The 23,494-nt window shown below is 56.3% G+C and overlaps 1 protein-coding gene across 10 annotated transcripts; it reads left to right on the top strand.

Annotated features, from left to right (window-relative positions):
• The first annotated feature begins 126 nt into the window (after positions 1-126).
• GGT1 (gamma-glutamyltransferase 1) lies at positions 127-23,494 on the top strand. 10 transcript variants are annotated; one of them, XM_053205913.1, is made up of 14 exons: positions 6,363-6,431; positions 9,389-9,602; positions 11,779-11,953; positions 12,709-12,883; positions 13,485-13,615; positions 13,771-13,857; positions 16,699-16,891; positions 17,228-17,385; positions 18,412-18,561; positions 18,935-19,071; positions 21,907-22,094; positions 22,312-22,439; positions 22,536-22,846; positions 23,177-23,494. In XM_053205913.1, the coding sequence occupies exons 4-14, from the start codon at positions 12,723-12,725 to the stop codon at positions 23,321-23,323; spliced, it is 1,791 nt and encodes a 596-aa protein (XP_053061888.1). In that variant the 5' UTR covers positions 6,363-6,431; positions 9,389-9,602; positions 11,779-11,953; positions 12,709-12,722; the 3' UTR covers positions 23,324-23,494. The 10 variants fall into 10 exon arrangements, with proteins under 10 accessions (XP_053061891.1, XP_053061892.1, XP_053061890.1 ...); XM_053205914.1 differs by lacking the exon at positions 6,363-6,431 and adding an exon at positions 11,029-11,140 and having other exon boundaries at positions 7,676-9,602; XM_027044109.2 differs by lacking the exon at positions 6,363-6,431 and having other exon boundaries at positions 7,694-9,602; positions 22,536-22,648; positions 22,733-22,846.

Raw genomic sequence — 23,494 nt, 5'->3', positions numbered from 1 at the left:
CTGCCAGCTGGACCCAGCAGCCTCCACTACTCCCCCTCTGTAGCCAGTATTGTCCTGGGGCCACCTTGGCACCACAGGTTTCCTCCCTGGCAAACCTGCATGACCATTTGGCCTGCCTCCCTCCAGAGCCCAGGCGCTTTCGCTGACCTGACGTGGTGGTGTTGGGGCCAGAGATTTAAGCAGCAGCCTCATTGCTCCAGGGACCTCTCAGACCCCTTGTCCAGACTGGCAGCCTGGTAAGAACCCCCTCCCTCTCCTCTTATATGCTCGGGGCTGGAGCCAGAGCTGGGATGTCTCCCAAATCCTGACCTTATCCTTCCAGAGGCTGAGCCAGGCCTGGACATTGTCCCCTCAAACATGAGAAGGCCGAGCCAGGGCAGGGGTATGGGGCAGGGGAGAGAGAGGGCTGAGTTTGGTTGTCACAGAGGGGGCAACCCAGGCAGTGGCACAGGAGGGTGCCCAGAGTTAGAGTCCTGTGGAAAGCAGAGAACTGCCCCTCAGCCCCACCCCTCATGTCCCACCCCACCCTCTGTGTTCTTGGCTGAGAGATTCCTGGAGGACATTTTCCCAGAAAAAGAGGGAGGTGGTGACTGGGCCTGGATCCCTAGATGGGCCTCCCTCTGCCTCCTGTGGGGGTGGTTAGGTTGAGTTGGCTCTTAGGGAGTGTTTCTGGCCTAACCCGATTCGGGCAGGAGGCCCCAGAGACAGAGTTCTGCCCTCAGGAGAGGGGGGCATCATTCCCCCTTACTGGCCTCCATGTATATTTAAGTAAAGGCTGCTGTCCTCTCTCCGTGGAGTTGCCTTAGGCAGTAGGCCTGTATTTGTGGAGACCCCATTGAGTGGATGGGTAGGGGGGTGCTATGATGTTGCCCTCTCAGCACCTAGGGCTGATATGGAGCTTCAGTGACTTGTATGGGCTCCCTGGACAGCCAGTGAGGTGGGAAGTTGGGGAGCCAGAGAGTCAGGTGGGAGGGACACAACTGAACCCCAGGCCCTGCTGGCGGCATTCTGGGCCCTAAGTGGGGCTTGCCAAGAGACAAGTAGTGGTGACGGTCACACCTTTGGCTTCCCAAGCTCTTGGCCACCCCATGTGGTGGCCCAGCTGGAGTGACAAGGAACCAAGGTCCAGTGACCCGGTGGGAGGGGAGAAGGGCTGTGGCTGGAAATGAACCTGCCCCACCTTTAGGGCTCTTCTCTATCCACCCAGTGGGGTAGTCCAAGACCAGATACTGGCAAGGTCCATGGTACCTCAGCAGGTAGCCAGGTGACAGTGAGCCTCTTGGCAGCCGCTCCAAAGAAGGATGCAGGATGGTTTTGGAACTCATTAGGAGGAAAGAAGCAGACACTCAATGGAAACAATGTCTTCTGGAGCTGGCTCTACAGGGCTGTGTTGTAAGCTTGTGTCAGGGCCAGGGATCCCTATGGGGGGGGCATGGGTATAGGCTCAGGACCAATGAAAGATTGATTGATTGATTGATTGATATGTAGAGAGAGTGGGGGAGGGGCAGAGAGAGAGAGAGAGAGAGAGAGAGGGAGGGAGGGAGAGAGAGAATCTCAAGCAGGCTCTGCACTGTCAGCACAGAGCCTAGTGTGGGGCTGGAACTCACGAACTGAGAGATCATGACCTGAGCTGAAATCAAGCATTGGACCCTCAACTGGCTGAGCCACCAGGTGCCCCTCATCTCAGAACTGATTAGAATCCCCTGGACCTGTCCCTTTTTGGGTGTACAAACTAGGTAAAGTAGGTAGCTGTATTCGTTGTCTGTGGCTGTTATAACAAATTATTGCAAACTTGGTGACTTAAAACAACAAATTTATTCTCTCACAGTTCTGGAGACTGAAAGCTGGAAATCAAGGCATTGGCAGGGCTCTCTGAAGGCTCTAACGATGGCAGTTGCTGACATCCAAGGCATTCCTTGCCTTCTAGCTATAGCCCTCCAACCTGGGTCTCCATTGTCACCTGGCCTTCTTACCTGTGTCTGTGTGTCTCTCTTCACATGGCCTTCTTATAAGAACACTGGTTATTGGATTTGAGGCCCACGCTAATGACATCTACAAAGACTCTATTCCCAGATAAGGTCACATTCAGAGGTCCCGGTGGATATGAATTGGGGGGGGGGGGGTGCTATTCAACTCACTACAGTAGGTTCTACAACCGTATTTCCTCATCTGTAACACGGGGAAAATAGGGTGCCCGTCCGGCATCTTATTGTAGGATTAGACACAACAAAGCAAAAGTCCAGCATACAGCAGTGTTTTTACAAATTGATTTTCCGTGGCTTTATACGGAATCCACTCAGCCACCCACAGCCTTCATTGGTCAATTCAGTGCTGACTTTTGGGCCCTGTGGATACTGCAGAGACTAAGACACAGGAAGTCAATCTAACAGCTACTCCACAGATGTGGGGAACCTTGATGGGGGCTGCAGGGCACTACAGGAGCTGACCAGGAGGAGGGGCAGGGCTTCCGGAAGAGGTTGCTTTGAGGTTGAGGTCTGAAGGAAGAGTGCTAGCTTGAAGTCTCAGCAGAGAGCATAGGGTGAACTTTACAGAGGAAGGGGTGGGGCCCTAGGAAGACTGGAATTTATCTGGAGGGCAAAGGGGGCCTTTAAAGGGTTTCTAGTGAGAGAGGATGTGCTCAGATTTGTATGCTCAGCACTGGGGCTACCTTAGGGAAACAGTGGAGGGGCTCCGGACCCTGAGGAGGAGTTGCCAGGTGAGGGGAGCTGGGGTCAGGAGCAGCCAGGAGAGGATGTGGAGGTGAGGCCGCTACACTGGGGAACCAGTGAGTTTGGGAAGGAGGCTCTGGGGCTAGGCAGGCTAAGCTAATGTGGTTGGTGGAGGTATGGGGACGGTTGTTACTTAGTTCAGGTTTAGGCAGGCATGTTGACCTGAGGCATCTAAAACATCAGCCCATAAAATGTTGCAAGCAGGACTCTGAGAGCAAAGGAGTTCAGCTTGAAGTGGTACAGGAGGCCCAGAAATGAGATGGCAGGGTGTGGGGGCTCTGAGAAGCCAGGATGGAGGGCTAGCAGAGCATGCGGGGCTGTGGGGGGCGAGGGGGGGGGAAGCACTGGGTGTTTTTTGGCATTAGGGGAACCACAGGTCCACTCACCCCCCATGGAGGGTTGGGAGTAGGGGGTGGGGGTGGAGAGGCGTGTGGACAGGCAGGTTCCAGCCAGTGACTCCCCTCAGAGGGAGACAAGACCAGGCCATACCCTGGGGTGGGGGCTGGGGCGTGGACGGCTCAGCCTTTCTCCTCCACCCCTTGGAGCTCCCAGACACTGCAGATAATTACGAGGTGATATGGTAAATGCTACCTGCTCAGGGTGCCGTGGGCAGAGAGGGCAGGGCAAGCAGGGGGGGGCATTTATGACCTCTTAGCCCTGAGCTGCTCATCAGGCAAGGACAGAGGCTGCTGCCGGCCTGGGCGTGGGAACCATGGAGATAGCGGGCGCTGACAATAGCCTGTGCACAGCCATTTCAGTGAATCCACCCAACAATTATTTTAATGATTCCTGCTTTCCAGATAGAAAGCTGAGGGCAGGAAGAGGAGACCCTGGGCCATGAGTGGCAGGGGTCAAATTTGAACCTAGGAACTCTTGAGCCCATGCTTTTGGCTGTGCTGCTACCCTGCTTCTGGGTTTGGGAGTTGGACTTGGTCCACCAGGTGCCAGACTAGCCCTGCAGCCAGACATTCTCAGGCGTCAAGGAGCTGACATCTCTGAAGGCCCACACGCTGGCAGTGCTCCAGCCTTCTTCCACACATCAAAGGTAGGTGCTGCAATGGCAAATGCCTCAGATGGTGCTGGGGGCTGGCAGCCAGGCTCTGGGGGCACAGGGGCTCTGCCTCTCTGCTACCCCTGGACAGCACCAGTCTCTTCACCGAGCTAGAGTCTTCCTTCCATCCCGGCAGTGTGGTCTGTGTGGCTCAGGGAGGCTGTGGCCAGGTAGCCACAGGGTCTGAGGTGGCCCTTGCTCCTCTGCTTGTGGCCTCAGACGGTGGGCAGGAAGTGAGGCAAGCCCACCTTAAAGCATGCCAACTCTCACAACTGCAGAAGGCATTCCAAGAAGGCAAATTGGGCTTGACATTGGGAAGAACTTGCCAACCAACCACAGTCTTGCTGTCTTTAAAGGTAGTGAGGTCCCTGTCAAGGCAAGTATGCAAGCCAACCTTTTTGGGGTGTTGGAGACAGGAGATCAGAGACCAAACATTTGAGATTCTGTGATCCTAAAGTTGATTAAGATGCTATGATGTTTGGCATCAAAGTCACTTGTATTTAGCCAGTTTACCAAATGTGTCCTTGGTGCAGATACCAGGGCACACAAAATGCCTGTTGTAATATCAGGTTTCCTGGCTCCCAGTGGGCCCTGAGATCCTGTCCCAGCAGTTCTGAAGGACAGGTCAGGCACTGCTGCATCTGGACCTGCCTTCCTGGCTCACTCAGTGTGAGGCTCCTGACTGCATTTTGGGATGTTGTGTCTCTACCAGCTGTGGCCCACCCAGGGCAGGAGGTTCACTTGGCACTTCCTGAGGCTCAGGCAGAGCCTCTTCCAGGATGTGACAGCAGGGTGGGGCATGATGGAGGCTGCAATGAGGTACTACTTGCAGGAAGTGGTTTGCAAGGCCTTCCCCATGTCATGGGTCACTGTCCTACTTAATGGCTTTGGGCAAGTCCCTTCCTCTCTCACATCGTGGTTTCCATTGACTACCCTTCTTCCTCCACCAATGCCTTGTTTTCCCAGACACAGAGCTGGGGCAAACCAGAGTCTGTCAGAACAGGAAGGACCTTGGAGGCCACTGTGGTTCCTCATTTTTCAGAGGAGGAGATGGGCCAGGTGCCCAGCCCCCCTATTCCCTCCTGTCTGACCAAGACCCCTGGGGTACCCTAGGTTGCTGGTGCCTACATAGTATGTGTGGTTAGGAGATAAAAGGCATCAGGATGGTGGGGTGGCACCGCTCGCCCCCCCCCCCCCACCCCACGATGCCTTGGCAGCAATCCCTGGCTGGAGGCCAGCCTCGCCCAGGAAACTCCTCAAGGAACAAGGACACAGAGAACCCATCTCGGCCAGTCCCCAGCCATTAACACTCCTTTCTTCCCACGGCCCTTACCCTCTGGTCACCCACCAGGGTCTTAATGAGTGAGCTGCAGTTAATGGGTTACCCAGCCAAGTGACACATTCACCAGCCTCCTGGGGCTCTCAAAGTCCAGATGCACTGGCTTGGCCTTCAGGGTCTGATCTGAGCTCAGCCACTTCCCTTCTTAGCCTTGACACCTCAGGGCTCAGGAAGGGCCCAGGGAGGTCAAGAGGCTCCCTTAGGCCCTTACTACTCCCAGACATGCTTCCAGTGCCAGCTTCCAGGCTCAAGTGGTTCCCTCTACCTGGCATGTCCTACCCAATCCAATCCCAGCTCTGCCCTGATTCTTAAGGCCCCTGTCACTGTGTCTGCCTCTCCTCCAGGGCCCTGGGCTCCTCCTCTTCCTTGGCTGGCCATACTAAGCCCATCTAGAATCCTGCCGGGGGCTCCTTGAGAAGAGAATCTGGACAGGCCAGGCTTAGAGGCAGGAATGAATGAATGAATGAATGAATGAATGAATGAATGTGTTGAAGCCAGGGCCCTGCTAGTGGTGGCAGTTCTGGCAGACAGCAGGCCACAAGTAGATCTCAGACACAGGGAGTCTTGGGGCTGCCAGCCCTGTGAGGCACCCACCCTGTCTCATTTGATGGGCCAGAGTAGGCAGGGGCATGAGCAAACAACTCTATCTCCTGCCCTCACTGCTGTGTGTCCTCCATCAACCCTCTCGCTCATGACCCCAGAAATGTCGGGGATGAAGAGAGGCTCCCCTGGGTCGTGTAACTCCCTTCAGTCCAGGTGGCCAGGGCCTTTGGAGTGACAGTCCCTACATAATCCCCCTGTAGCCCCAAGGGTCAGGGAGAGGACATGTTTGGAGGAGCATCTCCTACTCTAGAGTTCTGGAGTAGGTAGGATTCCTCAGGCCTGATGGGGATTCAGAGGTTTACACTCCCAACCCCAGTGGGTGGGCATCTGGCTGCACCCCAGCACCACGTGAACCTGCTCTAGACATTGTAAGTTGAGGGGTCCCACCTCCTCCCAGGGGCCCCTGGCCTGACCTACCTCTGCCTGAAACCTAGCCTCATTCAGCACCACGGAGGCTTCAAAGCTCAGGTCTCTCATTCAGGATTGGGGATCTTACGGGACTCAAAGAGGCCAGCAGCTGTCCCAGGTCACACAGCCCCAGAGACAGGGCTAGGAGCCAGCCCTCTTCTCACCTGGAAAGGTTCCTGTGCCTTTAAAGCCTCCCTCCACTCAGGCTGCAGGGGGAGGGAGGGGAGGAGCTGGGTCAGAGCGGGGCACTGGGGACTCAGCTCTGTGCTGGAGAGCAGCAGGAGGACCAGCGTAGAGCCAGGTGAGCCAGGAGGGGCATCAGGCTGTGCCTCAGTGCTGTGTGACCCCAAAGTACAGCTCATTCTTTCTGAGCTGCTGGACATTGTAGGTTGGGGTAGCTCAGGCTAGGTCCTCCCAGAAGCATCTGCCTGGAAGCCTGGGTTCCAGTCCCAGCTCTGCCATGTGCTGGCCTCTTCCTCTGGAGAGGCTGGAGCCTTAGTTTATATACCTGCATAATGGGAGTGAGCGGACCTTCAGGGTGAAGGGGACAGGGCTTGTGGGAATGGACCCTGAAGAGGGGCTGCACAGACTGGGTCCAGGCTGGAGAGGCCTCGGATTTTTTATTGTCTGGTTAGGGGGGTTGAAACTACCTGTCTAAGCTGTCTGGCTCACTGTGTCACAGGTGTGGGGTGGGTGGAGGAGGGCCGGGTGGAACTGCTGGACTGCTCTAAAGAAGGGGACATTTTGGAATTAAGTGGGAGGGGTGCAGCATGGGGAAACTGAGGCCCAGGAGGATCTGGCAGCATGGGGGTAGGGGACCCATGATGGGGGCTGAGGCACTGGGTCCTCTGGCCATGCTTGCCCCTCTCCGGGATCTGGTTTGTGGCTATGGTGGGGCCTGAAACTGGCTCAGTGGTGCAAGGGTCATTGCACAACTCTAGGGGGTGCCCACCACCTTGTGGTCATTGCAGGCATGCTTAGCTATTTCAACAGGTATCTGGCATGGCGGTTATCAAGTACTGGGGAAGTGACTTTTTTCTAATTCTCAACCGTATGCCACCAGGGTGGGCAGCAAGGGAGACAGATCCCAAATTCAGGCCTGGGTAACGGTAAGCTTCCAGTCCAGTGCCGGGCAGGGCTCAGGAAGCTGCTGAGAGCTATGTTCTCATGCCTGGGGTCAGCGATGGGGACGATTCCTTGATGCTGGTGGTGTTAGGGCCAGGGGCATGGGTTCTGGGCTCACCTGCTGGTCCACATGTCTCCCTCGGGGGCCAGCTGAACTTGCACAAGTTGCTTCAACCTAAGCCTTGGTTTCCTGTCTGTGAATGGGTCTAGGACCGTGCATCAGGACTGTGGCTCTGAGGTGGTGGTGACACAGCCAGGTGACAAATGGGTTGGAGGATTAACAGAGAATCCTTAGGCTTCCTCATGCTCTGCTCTCTGATGCATCCTGGGAACCTGTTCCACTCAGCCTAGGTTCAGCTTGTGTGTGTGTGTGTGTGTGTGTGTGTGTGTGTGTGTGTGTGTGTATTGGGAGAGGGTGGTGCTGATGGCAAAGTCAGTATCTCTGGTGGGTGAGGCTTGCACATTCCTGGGGACGGGGAGCTTACCATCTTCTGTGCCTAGGACAGGAGCCATGGGGTCTGGAGGAGACTCTTCAGCCCAGCCCCTGCAGCCTTTTCTAGGGTGGCATGGTTTCCCCAGACTGACTCCCCTCAGGTTGCTTTTCAGCATGTAGGGGTTGGGGGGCTGAGCAGAATAAAACGTGACACGCTCACCACGTAAGGAAGGTTCTTGGTTCTGTACCTCAGGCGTTTGTTGACACAGCCTTTAATGAGATACCTTTCCTCTGGACTCTCCTCTCTGGGGCCTGCAGCTGCTGCTAGGCTTCATCTGTGCTCCGTCACAGACAGTGTTTGGTCCCTCACCTTGCCCCAGGATGTGGTTTTCCTGTTGGGACCCTACTGGGATCACCTGTTGGGTGGGGCCATCCTCTGCCCGCTCAGACATTCTTCCTACCCTCGAGCTGCTGCTGACACTGCCATGTCTTATGCCTTCCCAGGCGAGGAGGAAGTGGCTAAGCAGGCTTAGGCTAGGGACAGAGCCCTGTGTCTCTCCACTCTAGACCCCTGCCAGCTGACTGGCCTGCAACACAAATCCCCTGACATCCTGGCTGGTGGCTAGCCCTCAGGGACAGGTTATGGGCCTTGGTCCCTGGAGCCTGCCCTGTCCATCTTCTCAGTCACCCTGGTCTGCAGGTGATGTCCAGGGGAAAAGAGCTGAGTCATGGCGCCCCGTCCCGGGGCCGTGGAAGATTTCATGGGAGTGCATTTGTCCGGTGGATTCCATCCCAAGCCTGTTCAAGGGCAGTGGGTAACAAGACAAGGCCTGTTTTGACTGTGCGACCCAGAGTGTGCAGCAATACTCTGTAGGGGCAATGAGACCTCTATAGCTCTTCCTGTCTGTCAGCTGCCACAGCCTTGCAGGGTGGTCATAGCTGAGGTGTTACAGATAGGGACTGTGGGGGCTCCTGGGCAGCCTAGATACAACTAGCAAGGAAGCCAGGGATGGAGCAATGACTCAGGGAGTGGCTGATCCTTATTCTTGGCACATGGAGGCCAAAGGGGGATGGAAAGCAGCGTCCAAGGTCCCTGGGCTGGGCATGCACCTACTCCTGGCTTGAGATCTCCTTGTTGGCCCGGTCAGGGACATGCAGGAACTTGGGTGCGGGTATCAAGTGGCCAGGTGTGCACTGTTGGGCTGCGTGGCTTGAACCAGCTCTGGCGAGGTCCGGGCCCTGCCTTTCCAGGCTGCTCAGGGGGGTTCTTGGGCCCGAGGTGCTGACATTCCCGGATAGGCGGTGGAACCGGTCTGGACGCGAGGCCCCAGGCTGTGTTCCAGGAAGGCACCCTTGGCATCTGCTTGAGGGCTGTGGTGAGGGCTCTCAGGTCCTGGTTCTGGTCTGGTGCTGGCGGCACCTCTGCTGCGTTGCCTCAGGAACCATCTCTGGGACATTGTGTTTGGCCCTGGAGTTCAGACACTTTGACAGGGGTGGGGTGTACCCAGCCTGGGGCTTGCTGGAGGGGTGTTCGCCAGGAGACCCTGCCCTTTGGAGAGAACTGTGTCCAAGAGAGGGGGACTCCTTGCCCCTGGCACCACACCTCTCTTTCCCTGTTGGGGTCACACCCCTCACCTGCTGCCACTGCCTTGGGGACCCCAGAAGTCATGCTGTCATAACACCTCCCATCTCCTACCCAGGGCCCTCCCAGAGCTGTGTGAACTTTAGTCATCTGCTGACAGGCCAAGTCACTGTGTCTCCTTGCTTCCTCAACGTCAGCCCCTGGGGCTGTCCTCCCTGTCAGACTGGACCTTTTAGAGGACAGCCTGCTCTCCACCCTGCTTAGACACTTTCAACGGTCCCATGGGGTTGCTGAGTGACTCCCAGCCAGCTTCTTGCCTGCTCTGGGACTAGGTGAGCATGAGAGTTCTGCCTTCTCCTGCCCCTTTCTTGTCTCTGCTCCTCCTTGGAGGTGCCCTCCCCCAGATCCCAATCCCAGTTCAGAGGCACCCTGAGGAGCTCTGCAGGGGCTGCAGGCGTGGCTCTGGGCCACTCCTAGGAATGGGGGGGTTCGGCTGAAGCTGTGGCCCAGATTTTCCCAGGCAGACAAATCTGGCCGTGTCCCAGCCTAGAGCTTCTTCCGAGGACCAGGAGCTTTCCTGGGCCCCTGCCAGCTCCGGGCCTCAGGTAAGCCCACAAGGGTCATGAGGAGTGGTGTGGGAGTTTGAGGCCAAGTTCTGTGCCCCACCTACTCTCTGGCCTCAGTTTCCCTTCCTGACACTGATTTGGGTGAGAGCCAGACCTCTGGGCTTGGACATTCTTTTAGTGAGTCTTTGGGAAAAATGTGGGGTGTGTGTGGGGGGGGGGGGTGGGTGGGTTGGGAAACGGAAGCCCAGTCCCCAGCAGGGTGTCTTCCGCAGGGCTGGTGATGTCTGCTTGCAGGGTCTGGGCTGGTGTCTTTGCTGCCCTGGCCAGGGAGGAGGGATGGGGGTCAGTACTGCCCACCCCTCCCCATACTCCCTGGCAGTCTGAACCTTGCTGGGTGCCCCCTGTCCCTCTGGAAGCCCACTTGGGTCCTTGGGTAGATGGATGGATGGACGAACAGATGGATGGACAGGGGAGGCTGGAGTACAGACTTTAGGAAGTCATGTCTGGATCACCACAGGGGCCTGAGGGGAGAAAGGAGAGCCGTGAGGGGGGTGGTCTCACCTCACAGCCACAAGCCCAGGAAAAATGAGACAATGTCCCCAAGGTGTCCCATGGGCAAGGACTGGGGGGCCTCCTTGGCAAGTGTGCCTGTGCCCATGCTGGGAAGAGAGTCACTGGTTTCTGTCCTGCCCTACCCACCCCCACCACATGTGGTGGGAAAGTTCTGTGTCTGGAAACAGACCCCACATGTTCCTGGCCCAGCTCCCAAGGCCCCTCACACCTCCCAGTGTAGCTATCTCTGTTGGGAATCCTTAACCCTGACCCAGCCTCTAGGGTGTGCTCCGGGGGCATAGACTATCCCCTGGAGCAGTGGTAGGGGGAAAGTCCTGGTTGGCACTTTGGAGAGAGCCTTCTGCTGCTTTTTGGAGGACTGAGGAGCAGGTGATACTGACAGGAGGGAGTGCAGGGAGGAGGCTCTATAGTCCAGCTTTCAAAGGGTGGTGCCTGGATTCAGTCAACATGGAGAAGAAAGGCTGGCTTGAATCCCACTGGGGACGTAGGGTGGTGGTCTGCTGTGTGGCTGCCCACTGAGCCTGGGAGGGGAAAGCCCTTCCATGCTGGCTTCTGGAGGCCCCCCATGTGGGAGGGCTATCCCCTCCCAGGCTCCGTGCAAGTGAGACTCCACTCCTAGACCATCTCTGGGACACTGTGTCTGGCCCTGGAGCTCAGACCCCTGAACAGAGACGAGGTGAACCAGAGGCATCCCAGCCTGGGGCTTATTGGCCGACACTCACCTTTCGGAGGTAACGGAGATTGCCACTGTCCTCACACCTCTCCTTCCTTGTGGGGGTCACACCCCTTGTCCACTGTCACTGCCACAGGAGCCCAAAGGCTCACTGCTGTCCCTCCCTGCATGGCCTGGAAAGGAGTCAACAGGGAAACAGTGAGCAGGTGGCTGACCAGCTTCCTTCTGCACCGCCGGCCTCCAGGGCGTCACCCTACTAGCTGATGGCATTTATAGCCAACACTCATCTAGCACTTCACGCTTTCCAATCCACTTCATTTCTACAACATCCCCAAGCAGGATGCCTCTGTCGTTCCCACTGGACAGGTAGTCAGTGACTTGCCCAAGGCCCCACATCAGACGAGGGGCAAGACTCAGATGGGACGAGCTGGCTTGAGAGCCTGCATACCCCGTCTCCTTGGCCTGGCCCACGTGGGCTTCACCACTTTGTCATATGACACTCACACCACCGAACTCGGGCCTTGCTCTGGGCAAACCCCCTCTCGGCTGTGCCTGGAGATTTCACACAAATGTGGGAGAGTCGGACAGCCTCCTCTTCGACTCCAGAGTTCATCTGGGTCAGAGGAACCTCACAGAGCTCCCTGGGGAGGACCTCCCTGGGGAGGCCTGTTTCAGGTACACTATCTTGATTTTCAGGAGAGCAAAGAGGCTGCCTGGTCGAGGTGTCTGTCTGGAGCAGATTCTGCGGACACCAACTCCTACTGTCTGTGAGGGAGACCCCAGTTATTTCCTTAGCTGTTTCAGCCAAGCCCTCCCGGCTTTTGTGGCCACCTCCCCAGGCAAGGTGTGGGGCTTCCATCCGCTGAGAAAGGTAGGCCCCTGCCCCATGGCAGCTTGTCTGACAATTTTACAAGGAGATTGTGGGTGTCCTTTTTGAGGGTACAATGGAAGCCGAACCCCACGGTCTGTGGCAGGCCACTCTGGAGGCCCATGGATGGTGTCTGGCTCTGGGCTGAGGTGGGGGGTCACAGAAGGGATCAGGCCAAGCTTGTTCCCGGTGGAGTTCCCTGCTTGGCAGTGGCTCTGACTGTGGGACACATGGAATCTGGGAGCTCCCAGGAGAGATTTCTTTTGGACATGGGGTCTTTACTGGGATGGGGCCTTGAGGATAAGCAGGGCAATTTAGGAAGGGAGAGATGGGGCTGGGAGTTTCTGGCAGAGTAAGTGGCCGGGGGCTGGAAGGAAACAAAGGGACATATTTTTTTCTTTAAACATTTTTTTTTAATGTTTATTTATTTTTGAGAGAGAGAGACACACACACAGAGTATGAGTGGGGGAGGGGCAGAGAGAGAGGGAGACACAGAATCTGAAGCAGGCTCCAGGCTCTGAGCTGTCAGCACAGAGCCCCATGCGGGGCTAGAACTCATGAATGGTGAGATCATGACCCGAGCCGAAGTTGGAAGCCTAACCGACTGAGCCACCCAGATGCCCCCAGGGACATGTTTCTGAGGCTTGACTATTGGCTGTGCCCTGTGTGGTGAGGGTCAGGATGTGCCCAAGGCCAGGCCAGTGGCAGTCCCCTGACCCTGTTAACCACCAGCCCTCCCCTCTGGCCCCAAACAACAGGTACTTGCAGAGCCATGAAGAAGCGGTATGTGGTGCTGGCCCTGCTGGCCGTGGTCCTAGTGATCTTCATCATCATCCTGTGCCTTTGTCTGCTCTTGACCTCCAAGCCACAGAGCCACGTCTACCCCAGGGCAGCTGTGGCCACAGATGCCAAGTATTGCTCAGAGATCGGGAGGTGAGCAGGCAGGGCGTGGGAATACAGGAGGACCACCGGAAGTGGATCTGGGCAAGATCCTCATCCCTCTGAGACTCAGTTTCCCTGTCTGTACATGAGCTACCCGGACAAGGGGTGTCTGATGCACATGGAGCTGCCTGTCCTTTCCTTGGACCTTCACAGCAGCCTCTGGTCAGGGCAGAAGGGGACACTGACTCCAAGAGCAGGATGTGGATTTCCTGGTGCCCAGCTGGGTCCCTTTCCTCAGATCTCTGTGCCTTTGGATAAACTGCTGTTTTATGCTATTTTAGACCCCTATCTCACATTATGTACAAAGATCAGTTCCCAAAAGACGTAAACAGACAAAAAAGGTTGCTAATAAAAAGTAACGTTTTTCCGTTTTCTTTCTATTATAAACGTCATGCACATCTGTTTGCTTGAAAGGAAGAACATATAAGCCCATTGGTCTTAGAGTGACATGTAAAAACCAAAACTACAGTTTCCTCTTCCATCCTCCTTTGGGCAGTGTGGCCAGAAAGGGTGGAGTTGGGTGGCAGTGTGCATGTGTTGGGGGGGTTGGGGAGCCCGCAGGTGCTCACTCCCCACCACCTGCTGCCGGTAGGGACATGCTGAGGGACGGTGGCTCGGCGGTGGATGCTGCCATTGCGGCCCTGCTGTGTGTGGGGCTCATGAACGCCCACAGCATGGGCATCGGGGGCGGCCTGTTCCTCACCATCTACAACAGCACCACGCGTGAGTGCCCACGGGGAGTAGGGGAGGTAATTGGCAGGGGCTGTCCATCTCAGGCTGGACGTGGGCTGAGGGCAAGCAGAGCCGGGTGGCCCCTGGGCTCACACGGGGTGAGGGGTTGGTGTTGGTCCGGACTGCCCACCTTCTTCTCCTTCTAGGAAAAGTTGAGATCATCAACGCCCGTGAGGTGGCCCCTGGGCTGGCCTCCAAAGGCATGTTCAACAGCCCGGAGCAGTCACAGAAAGGTGAGGTGCAAGTTCAGGTGTGGGTGCAGAGCTGGGGTGAGCTGCCAGGAAGGCATGGGCATGCCCCTGTCTGATGCTGGGGACAGTTCTGGCAGTGCTGATGTGCACCCTTCCCATCCAACCCTTCCTGGCCCGACAACACCCTCCCGAGGGTGAAGACATGGAGCTTCTGTTATTTCCACTCAGGCCTCTCCAGGGTGCTAGGGCATGGAGAGAATAATTATTATTTCAACAGTTTGCACATATCAGGGGGCACTGGGGCCAGCATGCTGCTTAGCTGTTTTCACCAGTGGGCCCCTTGAATCCTCCCTGTATGCTTGGGAGTCAGGGGAAGTGCTGTGTTGATTCTTATTTTATAGGTCCAGAGAGGTCATGCAAACCAACTGAGGTCACACAGCTGGATGGTGCTGAGGCCCAAATTGAACCTGGGCTGTCAAAGTCCTGAATTTTTCAAAGGCATCCAAGACTTTCATTTATTCGTTCATTTTGTGGAGATAGCTCCAAAAACGCAGTCGAGTCTATCTTTTTAACAAGGCCTTCATGCAGAGAAGAGGCCCCCAACCTCCCCATGCAGTTGAGGGGAAGCCAGTGGCCAGCAGGGGTTGCTGCTCCAAGGACCCAAAAGGAGGATAGGAGGAAAACAGGATAGGAGATTAGAGGCAGGACGAGGGGGCTGTTGGCCATAGCAGGTCTGATCCCCAGTTGCAGGCTCTGCCCCTCGGGCCGGGGCCCTGGGTGAGGCCCTGTGAGCAGCCCCGTTGGAGTCTCCTCCAACATACAGCCTCTTTGAATTTTTATATCCCCTGGGAGACTCAGAATGTGTAGAAATGAAATCATTCAGTGTGATTGCTGGAATCTTACAGACTTAGCACCTTGTGGATGCTCGGAATTCACTTATTTAACGAGGACTTATTGGGAATCTCTTAAAATGTCAGGGGTTGTTCCCCAAGCCTGGGGACAAAACAAAGGCAACAGATAAAATCTGTGGCCCAGCCAAGCCAGGTGGTACCAGAAGAGCAGAGGTGGGAAGGGCTGGAAGGCGTGCAGTTCACCAAGTGTAGCCTGGTCACGGGGGAGGTGTCTGGGCAAAGACACAGGGTCTGGAGTGGGTGAGGATAGCTGTGCAGGTGTCTGGGGGAAGAGCAAGTGACCCACATGGGAAGAAGGGACAGAGAACTGTGGGAACTAGCAAGGCTGCAATGGGCGACCCCAGGGTCAGAATGGCTCAGGTGGTGTCAGACCTTATGGGTCATTGTGAAGACCCTGTCTCTTGTCCAAGAGAGGTAGCAGTGGCCCCTGGGGTGTTTGTGGGGGTAGATCTGGCCTATGTCTGGCTGAACCCCTTGGGCAGCTGCAGAAGGGGCAGGGAGCAAGCTGCCTGCCCATCAGGTGACCCGTCAGGAGGTCACCACGATGACCACGGAGAGATGAGGGTGTTGGGAGGTGGTTGGTATTCAACATACCTAGAAGGTGGAGCCTGTGCATTTGCTGAGAGGTCAGGTGTGACACCAACTCCTATACCAAGAGTCCTGGATGACCCCTGGTCTTTGATCTGCACCTGGAAGCATGGGGTGCCCCTAACAGAGGCCAGCAAGGCTGTGGGGCAGTGGGTTTGGGTGACAGTCCGGAGTTGGGTTTTGAGTGTGTTAAGTTTGAGATGCCTTTCTCATGGGCAGGTGCATCCTCAGATCAGGCCATCGGGGGAGCAGGCCAGGCCAGAGAGTAAATTTAGAACTGGCAGCACATACATGAAATTTAAAGCCCTGATCTGGGGGAGGTCACCAATACGGTGAGTGTAGACAGAGGAGACCCTAACAGAGCCTCGCATGTGGGATGCAGAGGTGACACTGGAGGAGTGACGGGCTAAGTAAGGTAAAGTTGAGAGAGGACCCTGGTCTGGCAGTGTGGGGGTCACTGCACCTTGGTTAGCAGGGTGGTCTGAGACCTATTAGCCCAAGATCAGGGCAGCATTTTTTTTTAAGGTGGCAGGAATCATGGGCCGGGTGTCAGACCTTCTGAAATGTGCAGACATACAGACCATAACAACCTGGCTCTCAGAACCTTGTGCCCAACCTCAGGATGGGAGAGGTAGTTCCAGAGCTGCAGTCACCTAGCCTGAGTGTAGCTGAAATGGCCCTGGTCATCCAGGGGTGAAAGCAAGAAGGTGTCTGGGAGCAAGGGCCTTTCTGTATCAGTGCCCAGCTTAGGGCATAGTGGGCCGTGGGGGTGGGTGGGGAGCAGGGTCCAGGAGTCTGTTTCCAGTGGAATTGTGGGCTCCTCTAAAGTCAGCTGCAAGAGACAAAACTCTTTATGGTCAGATGGGGAAACTGAAACCCAGTGAGGGTACATATAGGGCAGGGAGTTGGGCTCAGGTCCTGGGTCTGGGACAGTAGAAGGGAGGAAGGTAGAGGCCTTGCCTTGGAACTGGCTCAGTGTCGAGGGCGGCCTGGGCTTGCCCTGGGGACTTTGGTGGGTTCCGGTGGACCCCTTGAGTCTTATGGGATGAGAGGCCTTGTGGGCTAGGAGGCTCAGACTAAGAGATGGTAGGGGTCTGGCTTCCCCACAGTCTTGTTGTGCAACTGTGGGCCTGGCACAGGATTTCAAACCTGGTAGCACCTGCAGAGGCAGACATCTAGTCCTGGGACAACAGGACTGTGGCCTTGTCACATATCCCTGGCCAATCTACACTCTTGCCAGCAGAGTCCACATATGACAATTCCATTTCCTTCCTAAACCTCACTGATCCCATCTGGAGACTGTGCCTAGGTTGCTGCTGAGGGAGAACACCCCTCCTGATGTCCCCTGACTGGAGCCACTAACTGTCTTCCTGTCCCTCTGCAGGGGGGCTGTCGGTGGCAGTTCCCGGTGAGATCCGAGGCTATGAGTTGGCCCACCAGCGGCATGGGCGGCTGCCCTGGGCTCACCTCTTTCAGCCCAGCATCCAGCTGGCCCGCCAGGGCTTCCCTGTGGGGAAGGGCTTGGCGGCAGCCCTGGAGAAAGACAGGGCTGTCATCGAGGAACAGCCTGCACTGTGGTATGTCTGTGGGTGCTGGCCTGCCCTGGGGCACAGGCTGGGCAGATGTGGCCCAAGGTCCCTGCATGCCATGAATGACTGGCAGAGGGATGAGGTCTAGGATATAAAAGCCTTTCCCAATGTGTGTGGGATCACATTCTGAGCCTGGTGCCTGGGGTCCCGGCTTGTGAGTCCTGAGTGGCAAGGGACTCTAGGAAGCATTGGCTGGACACCAGAGGATGACTCACCTGTGGACAGGTGCTCACTGCCCTTCCTTTGATCTCCTGTGTGGTTGGGTGGGAATGGCTGGCCGAATCCACCCTGCCTGCCTGCCTCACGGGAGCCCCTCTGCCCCAGTGAGGTGTTCTGCCGGGATGGGAAGGTGCTGCGGGAGGGGGACAGACTGACCATGCCGCAGCTGGCCAACACATACGAGACGCTGGCCTTGGAGGGAGCCCAGGCCTTCTACAACGGGAGCCTCACAGCCCAGATTGTCAAGGACATCCAGGAGGCTGGTAAGTGGGCAACCTCAGGGACCCTAGGCAAAGAACTCAGCAGCAGGAGCTCTGAGCCAGAGCTCAGAGGACTTAGGTCCTCTGCTTCTGCCCGACCTGGGCATTAGGCCTTCAGGCAGTGCCTGGAGCTGGGGGGGAGGGGGGAGGTCACAGACATGTCTGCAGTCAGTGACAGGCCACATAGATCCATAGATCTTGGTTAGGTCAAAACTGAGAGACCAGTGCAGTTCAGGAGGGAAAGTCCTCTGTAAGTTAAATGAAGGTCTAGGCTGGAACTGGAGCTGAGGAAGCATTGAAATGCAGATCTGAGGGGACTTCCCCAAGCAGGAGGTGGTACCTGAGCTACAGATGAGCTTGGAGAGAGGAAGAGCCTTCCTGGCAGAGGGAATAGGCTAAGGCCCAGAGAGGATGAGCTTTAGTTATCCCTGAGGGTCACAGTGGATGAGGGTGGGCTTGGTGAGAGAGGCACTGGAGGGGCTGCAAGCAGAGACAAGTTCTCATGACTTTCAGCCAAGAAGCCTGGTGCTGCCTCTCCCTCCCCAGCTGTGGATTTCTTCCTGCTGTTATTTTTGTCAGAGACACAGAAGAGAGTGATTAGCATGTTGACCTTTACCACTGAGGCAGGAAATTAGCCTATAAATACTTGGTCTTTCTGGAGCCAGTTCCCTGTAGAATTAAAGAGCCTCCTTTCACCCACCTATTAGTAGTCACTGGAGGATGGGACTGAGCAGGGGAGAGATGGGAGCAGATACTTTCCACTTAGAGAAGACTCTCTGGCCGCCAAGAGGAGAGAAGGCAGACCTGGAGGCCAGTGGGGCAAACAGATAGAGGGCAGATGGCCTGAGCCTGGCAGTGGAGAGGTGGTATCATCAGGGAGCACAGAGGGACTGGCGGATGGGGCAGTGGGGAGGGGGAGGAGGAGGGCCCTCAAGAGTGGGCAGGGCTTTCAGCGTGATGGTCCTGTGCTCCCCTCAGATTGGGGGCCCCATCCCTGTGTCCACCCATTGAGCTGCTGTCTCATTGCAGGGGGCATTATGACCACCGAGGACCTGAACAACTACCGTGCTGAGCTGATAGAGCAGCCACTGAACATCAGCCTCGGGGACGCCCAGCTCTACGTGCCCAGTGCCCCACTCAGTGGGCCGGTGCTGGCTCTCATCCTCAACATCCTCAAGGGTGAGCCCTCCCACCGTGGTTCCGCAAGAGGCGGTGCAGAGTGACCAGGGCTGTGAGAGGTGATGATCAGGGGCTGGAGGAGGAGGAGGAATGGTTGGGAGCTAAAAAGGTACAGAGCAGTGTCCTGGGGTGGGAATAGCCATGCTGGTCCAGAGGACGCATCTGGTAAATCTAAGTGGTCATCCCAGGCCCAGGGGTCCCTTACTCATTCCATTCTTACATTCCTCCAAAGTGTCCACTGGTTTTTATTAAGCATTCCCCTTCTCAAGTTGGGCCAAGTGATTCAGGGCGGTGTGAGCCTACCCTGGGGCACCCAGCTATCTCGGCAGAGGGCCCCGGGACTGCTAACATGCCCCCATCTCTGCTCAACCAGGGTACAACTTCTCCCCAGCGAGTGTGGAGACACCCGAACAGAAGGGTCTCACCTACCACCGCATCGTGGAGGCCTTCCGGTTTGCCTATGCCAAGAGGACCCTGCTTGGGGACCCCAAGTTTGTCAATATGATGGAGGTAAGAGGCAGGGGGTGGCCCGTGATGGGTGCGGGAGGGCCTGCCATGGATGTGCGAGGAGGGCTTCCTGGGACCACCCCAGCCTCACACATGCTTTCACCACCAACTTTGGTGGTGGACCTACCATGTGCTGGGATGGCCTGGTGACGCCCGAGTTTGGCCCTCTGCCACACGGAGCTCACAGTATGACAGACTTGACAATGACTAATTAGTGTCCCCTACCTGTGTCTGTGCTCCCACCTTGGGGGCTGTACCCTTGTCCTGGAAGGGTTTGGAGTGTTCGGTGCTGAGGTGGGGAATGCATGGGGACGTTGCAACCCTCAAGGGTAATGAGGAGGATGGCTGAGGGGGAGAGGAGCAATGCTCTGGGCCTCGGCCACTGGTTCTGTGGTCACACCCAGGAGCTAATGTGTCCTAGGCCCTACCCGGATCCTGCACAGCCCAACCCACTCACTGCCAGATCCAGGCTGGGCCTCCATCAAGACTCCCATCACCGCCCTCCTTACCTACTCGGATCACCCATTCCGTGGTAGACCTGCAGATTCCCTCACACTGGCCTGTGCCTCTCAGCTGCCCAGCAGCCTCTCTGCTTTCCCGGATCTCTTTTTTTTCCCCAATGAGCATTTTGTACTACTCCCGACTGCAGCCGGTGACCCAGTGTCTCATATCCCTGAGGCTGCTGCATCGCACCCCTATCTGCCATTTGGCCTGGCTAAGGCCAGCTCCTCTGCTCATGCACTTGCTGACTCGGCAAGTCTCTCCTGCAACACTGCTCTGCCTCTGGCGTTCCCAGTCTGTCCTTTCAGACAGATAATTCTGGAGCGAGAATCATACTCTTGTTGCTTCAGAACCTTCAGCTGCTGACCCCATTCCTTGGCTTCTGCTCAGAGCAAACTTGGCCACTCTGTCCCTTTCTCAAGTCCTCTCCCATCAGGCTGTGCCCTTCTTGCTCCACCACCACCCCCCACCATGACCCCTCACCCTGCCCCCTGAGTCCAGCCTCAGTTTCCCCTTTGGGCACCCTACTGCAGCATCTCACACAGTTTACCACCTCCTTTGCTCAGCTTTTCATTTTGCAAAGTTGTAGGCTTTTGCCACATTTCCTTCCTCTCTCTCTGCCTCCATCTACCCCTTTATCAATATGCGTGTGTTTTTTGGGGTATCAGATGGTCAGTCACTGATATCACACTTTGGGTTGTCGCTCCTAAAACTAAGGACTCCTATTCCCTGACATTGAGAGGACTTGACCTGTTAGATACCTGTATTCCCAACAGTTCCAGGATTGTTAGGTCCAGAGCCCGTCCAACTCATACCTTACAGTTGCTGTTTATGTCCCTCTGGTTTCTGAGCCTACACTAGGCCTCTTGGCTCTTTTGCTGATTTTTAAAGCCCAAGGCAGTCATCTTGCAGAATCACTCCACATCCTGGATTTGACTTTGTGTTTTCTTAGGAGTAGATTCAGGCTGAACATTTTCCCTGTGGGATGTTGCTGGAAAATTCTGGAGGCATTTCCTTTGCTTAGTCCCCAAGGGCCTTCCTTGTTGGCTCCTGTCTCATCTACTCTCCTCTTTCTCTTTCCTCATCACTGTGGGGACCCTATTCAGGGTCATGGCTTTTTTTTTTAAGTTTTTGTTTGTTTGTTTGTTTTGTTTTTGTTTTTGTTTTTTTGCTTGTGTTTTTTTTTAGAGCACACAAGCTGGGGAGAGGGACAGAGAGAGAGAGAGAGAGAGAGAGAGAGAGATAGGGAGAATCTTAAGCAAACTCCATGCTCAGCACAGAACCCGATGCAGGGCTCAATCCCATGACCCTGGAATCATGACCTGAGCCACAAATGAAGAGTCAGATGCTCAACCAACTGAGCCACCCAGGTGCCCCCAGACTCATGGCTTTAAGCAGCCACCAGAAGCTAATGGCTCCATGTTTATCCCTCAGCCTGATCTTGCCCACATGTAGGTCTACCACCCACCTGAGACAGGCTCTTCAGGGTCCCAAGGGCACCTGTTCAAAATCAAGCTCTTGACTGTCTCCTACACTGGCCATCTGCAGTGTTCATCTCCTCAGCTAATGGGCACTCTGGATTGAAGACACTGGGACCATTGATTCTCTCCCAGCTGGGCCAGCTACCATCTCTCACATGGTTGATGTTTGATGTCATAGCCTCCCAGTTGGGTTCTACCCTTATACCTTCACATAGCTGCCAGAGGGGTCCTGTGACTCACCAGTGTGGTCACTCTTCTGTCCCAGGACCAGGTGGCTCAGAGCAAAAGCCAAAGTCCTTATAGGGCTTATGAAGACTTATAGGATCAGCCCCTGTTGACATTTTCTACCACCTTGACCCTATTCACCCTCTATCACTCCAGGCCTGCCTCGGGGCCTTTGCATTTTATCACTCAGGCCATATTCACAGCTCTTTTCAGATACCACCTCTTCTGAGAAGCCCTCCCTGACCACTTGGTCCCCACCTCATCCCTCCCTATCCCCTTTACCTGGCTTGTTCTTTCCAACATGTCCCTGCCTGACTTGGTCTTCCCTGCCAGGAGGGCTGGGATCTGTACGTCTGTTCCCTGTTGACCAAGCACACAGCACAAGCTCCATGAATGAATGAATGATTGAATGCTGCAAGAGTGGGGTGTTGTGGGTGGACAGATAAATACTGAATTTCTGGACTGCAGTACAAAGGCTGGAAAGAGGGGATCAGAGGGCCATGTGATGTTGAGGGTGCAGGAGGGTTGTGGTCAGGGCCATGTTGGGGGCTTCCCAAGAGCTGCTCGCACAAGCCTGTGCCCCCTCCCCACCCCCCCCCACCTCCTCAGGCCAGCTCTGGGGTCTCGGCAGGTGGTCCGCAACATGAGCTCCGAGTTCTTTGCCGCCCAGCTCCGGGCCCGGATCTCTGATGATACCACTCACCCGTTCCCCTACTATGAGCCTGAGTTCTACACGCCTGATGATGGTGGCACTGCCCACCTGTCCGTGGTCGCAGAGGACGGCAGCGCTGTGTCGGCCACCAGCACCATCAACCTCTAGTAGGGGCTGCCGGGTGACCTGGGTGGTCTGGGGGCTGCTTGCATGTCCTAGAAGGGGGCTCCATTGACCTCTTTCATGGTGGGAACTGAGGCCCCACCTTGGTAGAACATGTACCCTCAGCCTCACTGAGAGAGAGCTGGAGCTTTGGGGGGTGGGTAGGGGCTGGGCAGGGTGGGGCTGGGTTCTCCATAGCTGGCTGACTCAGCTGGTCTTCAGCTTCGGTTCTAAGGTACGATCACGGGTCAGTGGGATCCTCTTCAATGATGAAATGGATGACTTCAGCTCCCCCAACATCACCAACCAGTTCGGGGTGCCCCCCTCACCAGCCAACTTCATCAAACCAGGTGTGGGGCAGGGGGCTCAGGTGGGGAGAGGGCTGGTGTCCTGGGCAGGCAGCTGACCAGCATCTCTGTCCCCACCCATCTACCTGGTGATCACAGGGAAGCAGCCACTCTCATCCATGTGTCCAGCGATCATTGTGGGCCGGGATGGCCAGGTCCGCATGGTGGTGGGTGCCTCCGGGGGCACGAAAATCACCACAGCCACTGCGCTGGTAGGTATCACCCATTTATCCCCCCAGCCCCTGTCCCTGGACCACACTGACCCCCTCACCGCCCCCCCCCCCCGCCACCCCCAGGCCATCATCCATAGCCTGTGGTTTGGCTACGATGTGAAGCGGGCAGTAGAGGAGCCCCGACTGCACAACCAGCTTCTGCCTAACACCACGACCCTGGAGAAAGACACTGACCAGGTGGGTAAAGAGTCAAAGAAATAGTCACAAGGTGGGGTCACAAGGTGTCCTGGGAGGGAGGCCTGGATCTCCTGAGTCATCATGGAGTAGACTGCCCCTCTGCCTGGGGCAGACACCTTCACACCTACTGCCTGGGCCATCTTGAACCCCTGTGGGATGTGAGTCAGTCTACCTGCTCCGGTGAGACCCAATAGGACCGTCTGCCCCCAACTTGCTCTTCCTGGCCACTGGGGCAGAAATGGCACTACCTGTGTGTTTCAGTGTGGGTCTGTGTGGTTCACATGGCATCTTGGGCCCTGCTGAGGCCTCTCTATCCCCTCCCACCTCCAGGCGGTGGTTGCAGCCCTGAAGACCCGGCACCACCACGCTGAGGTCACTTCCAACTTCATCGCTGTGGTACAGGCCATTGTCCACACGGCTGGTGGCTGGGCAGCTGCCTCAGATTCCAGGAAAGGCGGGGAGCCTGCTGGCTACTGAGTACTCAGGGCGGGCAAGGCTGACTGGTGACCTAAGGATGAGATGTCCGCTGGGACCAAAGTGGGACTTTGAGGGGATTTGCTTCCCCTGTGAGTGACAAAGCAGTGCAATAAATGGGGGCCACACCATCAGGCTCTGGGCAGCCTTGCCAGCCAGGCTCCCATATCCCTG

The sequence above is a fragment of the Acinonyx jubatus genome, chromosome D3, assembly GCF_027475565.1.
Source record: "Acinonyx jubatus isolate Ajub_Pintada_27869175 chromosome D3, VMU_Ajub_asm_v1.0, whole genome shotgun sequence".
Taxonomy (NCBI): domain Eukaryota; kingdom Metazoa; phylum Chordata; class Mammalia; order Carnivora; family Felidae; genus Acinonyx; species Acinonyx jubatus.
Note: the sequence above shows the minus strand (reverse complement) of the source record. Positions and strands in the feature narration are given on the sequence as shown.